Source organism: Penaeus japonicus, unplaced genomic scaffold, assembly GCF_977035675.1.
Source record: "Penaeus japonicus unplaced genomic scaffold, GWHDUDI00000001_assembly GWHDUDI00000028, whole genome shotgun sequence".
NCBI lineage: Eukaryota > Metazoa > Arthropoda > Malacostraca > Decapoda > Penaeidae > Penaeus > Penaeus japonicus.
Window position 1 is genome coordinate 4040303 of NW_028234430.1, and position 5450 is coordinate 4045752.

Sequence of the window (5450 nt, forward strand, 5' to 3'; positions counted from 1 at the left end):
TTTAACTCTCTCTCTCTCTCTCTCTCTCTCTCTCTCTCTCTCTCTCTCTTTCTCTCTTTAAGCAACAGATGATCACGAATTAAAGGTTCATTATATTCCAATAATAACGCAAGCTTCCTGTTGAGATGTATTTCTCCCTCGATCTTGCGAAGAGCTGCGTCCGGGCCCGTTCTCTCTTCACCAGAAAAAAATATACAAGTCTCCCCTCTACAGCGCTTTCACTTCGACAAGTTGATTGAGACAAGGAGTATACACTTCTTTTTCCTGCATGGGTATACACTTCTTTTTCCTGCATACCGACACACATACCCACACAGACATATCACACACCTGACCTACTGTCTCGCAAGTATCACCTGGTGGCAGCCCCCTATCCTTAAACAGGACCAAAGCTTTTGATAAGAATTTTGGTGAAATGGTCATGAAATAAAGCTGAATCGTTATCTCATGACCTCTGATGACATGTTAAATGTCCTCTCCCCGCCAACACGCACGACGGACTGGTATCATTGTCAGCATTTTGATTCACCAGCTATTCCACATCTGTCGTAGATGGAAGGATCTGTAGACGCCACTCTCCACCTCAACTTTCCTTTCTTCCCATTATATTGTCACCCCATTTGTGATTCCGGCTGTGGCATCTGAATTTGTGAACCCAGTTGGCTCTGGGCGGAGGACGTCACCATCGAAGGGGGGAGTAAGAGAAAGAGTAAAGGAGGCACAGGACACAGAGGAGATCAGACGGAGATCGAGACCACCTCGGGACCTTGGCCTTGGAGGTCCTCTTCTCCTCCCTCTTCGTGTAACTCTAAGGGCACCACAATAAACAGCGAGTGGTTCGTCCCCTCAAAATACTCCACCCCTTCGCCTTAGCTGAGTTCCACTGCAAAACAAGCTCCTATTACAACTCTAGAGGCAGCACCAGCTTCAGTAACATCTCCAGCAGCAACATCAACTGCAGCTGTAGTTGCAGCTCTAAGAGCAGCTCCAGCTCCATCCACACAGCGACGTGCCTCACAAACTCACCGAAAGAATTTGAAAACAGAGACCTGTCTCAAAAAGTGATGCAGATAATCGAACAAATGATGACCATAACGTAACAGCAAATTGCATTGCAACTTCAGTTTCAAGAACGGATGTTTACACCCCACAGCTGCCTACAAAAGCTTGTGTTCCGAGGCGGAAACGAACACAGGAAGCAGGATGTGTCAGGTCAAGACACACTGCCCTCGATATTGCATTGAATTAAGTAGACATACATGATCAATGGCTTATGTCACATAATATCAATACCAGTGCCTTACACTACCTCTCTATCTATCGATCTCTCTATCTCTATCTATTTATCTATCTTTTCCCCATCTCGCTCTCTCTCTCTATCTATCTATCTATATGTCTGTCTATCTATCTATCTATCTATCGATCTCTATCTATCTATCTATCTCTTCCCCATCTGTGTCTCTCTCTCTCTCTCTCTCTCTCTCTCTCTCTCTCTCTCTCTCTCTCTCTCTCTCTCTCTCTCTCTCTCTCTCTCTCTCTCTCTCTCTCTCTGTGTCTCTCTCTCTCTCTCTCTCTCTCTCTCTCTCTCTCTCTCTCTCTCTCTCTCTCATATCCAATCCTTTCTCTCTCCCTCTCCCCTGCGCTGCGCCCTTCCCCTCCCCTGCCCCATCCATGACTCTGTCGCTCACGGCTCACTCCCAAGGCAGATATTAGTTCTCCACTCACTCGCACGTCACTCTCCGTCGCGTGACCACCCCTTCTTCTACCTCTACTCGCGGATATCACCAGAACCCTTTCCTCTTCTACCTCCTCCCTCTCTTCTTCTTTTTTTCTTTTTTTTGTCTTATTTTTTATTTCTTTGTCTAATAATTGTGTGATTTCACTTTGATCTTCTTTCGTTTTTCTTTGTTTGTGTGTGTGTGTGTCGTTGCTCTCTCACTTTCTCTCGTTCTTTCCATTTATCTTATTTTACGTCTCTATTTTATTCTGGTCTTTCGTATTCGTCTCGTTCTTCCTCTTTTTTTTTTTTATCTCCTCCTCCTTCTCTTCTCCTTCCTTCACATTTATTACCTCCTCCTCTTCTCCCTTTTTTCTTCCCTTCATTCATTCCTCCTTTCATCCCCTTCCCTCCGAATACTCTCCCGTTTTCCTTACCTTACGAGAACGTCCCCCTCCCTCTCCTCCCCTCCCCTTCCCTCCCCTCCTCCCCTCCACACCCCCAACCATGAGAGGGGCGTCGCTCCCCTACGCCGTCGTGGTGGCAGGCGTCGTGGCAGTGGCTGACGGGCTCTTTGGCATTCCCGATTTCCTGGAACTCGGAAGCTGTGCTAATGTCACCCTTATGGAAGACTTCAGTCCCGTGAAGGTAAGGGAAGGCAAGATGAGGCGGGAGATCGAGTGGAATGGAGAACGGACGTATTTTTTTTTTAAACGATGTGGTGAGGGTAGTTGCGGAATGAGATTACGTTAAAAAAAGGAGAATGAATACGGAGGGGAAAAAAGAGCGAGGTAATTGGGGAATCAGACTAAGTATAATTTAAAATAGATGCAACGAAATGAATATGAGAATATATACAATCAAATTAAGGCGCTTAGGAATAGGACGCTTATGTAATTGTGCCTAACCTATTTGTTATTTCGTATCTCGCGCCATGACTATAAACCGTCAGTGATTTCGAAAACGTGATTTCCTTATTAAAAACCTCAAGCGAAACATGTCAAAGATTAGTTAAAATAAGTATCTGAAGTGTTGTGAGGTGTTTAAAAAGGAGCAAATTATATACAAAGTGGGAAGGAAATGTAAGGAAAAAAGGTGAAAAAAACTAAATTAAGAGAATATATTTTCCGTGGCACTGAGAGATCGTAACGTGTTGCCAACAAGATAGATTTAAAGTCGTTAGAATGATTTTAAATAAATGATTTTGCTGTTTTGTCTTACCTAAACAAAACAATCTGAGGCTTCCTGTGAAGGAGTAGTATACTAGAACCTGCATCATAATCGAGTGATAAGAATTGTCTGTATAGTGTAGCTAGAAGAAGAAAAACACTCGGTTGTGAACTGAGATAGTGGCTTTAGGTTAGCCGTTTTGAGTGAATTTAGTTGAATGACACGAAGATCAGTTGGCCTTATATACATACATACATGCATATATGTATATGTATATATATATATATATATATATATATATATATATATATATATATATATATATATACGTATATATATGTATGTATGTATTTATATGTATATATATATATATATATATATATATATATATATATATATATATATATATCCATATATATATGTATGTATGTATTTATATGTATATATAATATATATATATACATATATATGCGTGTGTGTATGTGTGTGTGTGTGTGTGTGTGTGTGTGCATCGATGTGTGTGTGTGTGTGTGTGTGTGTGTATGTGTGTGTGTGTGTGTGTGTGTATATATGTATGTATATATATATATATATATAATATATATATAATATATATATATATATATATATATATATATATAACATCTATGCACATATATATAAACATACACACACACACACACACACACACACACACACACACACACACACACACACACACACACACATATATATATATATATATATATATATATATATATATATATATATATATATATATATATGTAGTATTGTATGTACGTACGTTCATAGCGACAAATGTAGACGAAATGTATGAATGAAACTGAATATCTAAACACGCAAGAGATGTATTTGACGCGTTTCGACGGAGGTTTATCTCAAAAATACATCTCTTGCGTGTTTAGATATTCAGTCTTATTCATACCTTTCGTCTACATATGTATATATATTAATATATATATATATATATATATATATATATATATATATATATATGTATATTTATATATGTATATATATAATATATATATATATATATATACATATGTATATTTATATATGTATATATATATATATATATATATATATATGTGTGTGTGTGTGTGTGTGTGTGTGTGTGTGTGTGTGTGTGTGTGTGTGTGTGTGTGTGTGTGTGTGTGTGTGTGTGTGTGTGTGTGTGTGTGTGTGTATGTGCTCGTGTGTGTGCGTGTGTGTGCTCGTGTGCGTCTGTGCTCATGTGTGTGCGTGAATGTATATGTGCAAGTGTGCGTATTTGTGTGAGCTTGCGGTCGTTTGCGTGGATGTCATATTTCAGCGCGTAAAGTTAATTAACTTTTTTTACAACAACAACCCTCTGTGTGCGTTCACGCGAATTACGATGCATCAGTGAAAACACATCCGCAAGCACCTCAATCACTTATAATTCTCTCGCTTCTTCCCTCTTTCCTAATTTCTCTCTCTCTCTCTCTCTCTCTCTCTCTCTCTCTCTCTCTCTCTCTCTCTCTCTCTCTCTCTCTCTCTCTCTCTCTCTCTCTCTCTCTCTCTCTCTCTTTATCTCTCTCTCTCCTCTCTCTCTCTCTCTCTCTCTCTCTCTCTCTCTCTCTCTCTCTCTCTCTCTCTCTCTCTCTCTCTCTCTATCTGTCTGTCTATCTATCTATCTGTCTATCTATCTATGTATGTATGTATGTATCTATCTATCTATCTATCTCTTTCTCTTTCTTTCTCACTGTCTGTCTTTCTGTCTGTCTGTCTGTCTCTCTCTCTCTCTCTCTCTCTCTCTCTCTCTCTCTCTCTCTCTCTCTCTCTCTCTCTCTCTCTCTCTCTCTCTCTCTCTCTCTCTCTCTCTCTCTCTCTCTCTCTCTCTCTCTCTCTCTCTCTCTCTCTCTCTCTCTCTTTCTCTCTCTCTCTTCCTCTCTCTCTCTTCACATAAATACATAGAACAGATAGATATAGATAGATAAGTAGAAACAGATATATAGAGGTGGGCATGCGGCAGCGGTACCGGTGGTAGTCAAGCAAATACGTACCGTCTCAGTGGTACCGTTTCTGTCTCGCGGTACTTTTACCGAAATTTAATAATGGAGTGCTTTTGCAAGGTACGAAATAAAGTACATTTACGTAGAAGATGGTGAAATACACTGGTTAATATTTCATTTTATTTTTCAGATCATTATTACTTTTTGTTTATAGTACAAATTGATGAATATGGAAACAAAGATGGAATCAGAAGGTTGGTATTGTCGTAGCTTTATATGTAACGGCTATTTTGATGGGATATTAACCTGTTTTTTTCTTGCTTGAGATAATCAGGTTAATTGGTATGTGATTGCACCGTATTTTGTACTTTGTAATTGCTTTAAGTTGATTTAAATCATATATGTATATGTATATATATATTTATATACATATGAATATATATAAAAAAAACATCTTAAATATCTACAGTATATATGTCTATATCTATCTATCTGCCTGTCTATCCATTTATCTATCTGCCTATATATTTATTTAACACACACACACACACACACACACACACGCC

General features: G+C 39.0%; 1 protein-coding gene across 1 annotated transcript in view; it reads right to left on the reverse strand.

Moving 5' to 3' along the window:
• Window positions 1–2728: 2728 nt before the first annotated feature.
• LOC147468483 (regucalcin-like) overlaps window positions 2729–5450 on the reverse strand; it is a 4625-nt gene continuing 1903 nt past the window's right edge. The window contains exons 3-4 of the mRNA XM_086553649.1: window positions 2939–2987; window positions 2729–2741 (exon numbers count right to left, since the gene is read on the reverse strand). Of these exons, the coding sequence (XP_086409775.1) occupies window positions 2729–2741; window positions 2939–2987 (62 nt within the window). The remainder of the gene's footprint in view (window positions 2742–2938; window positions 2988–5450) is intronic.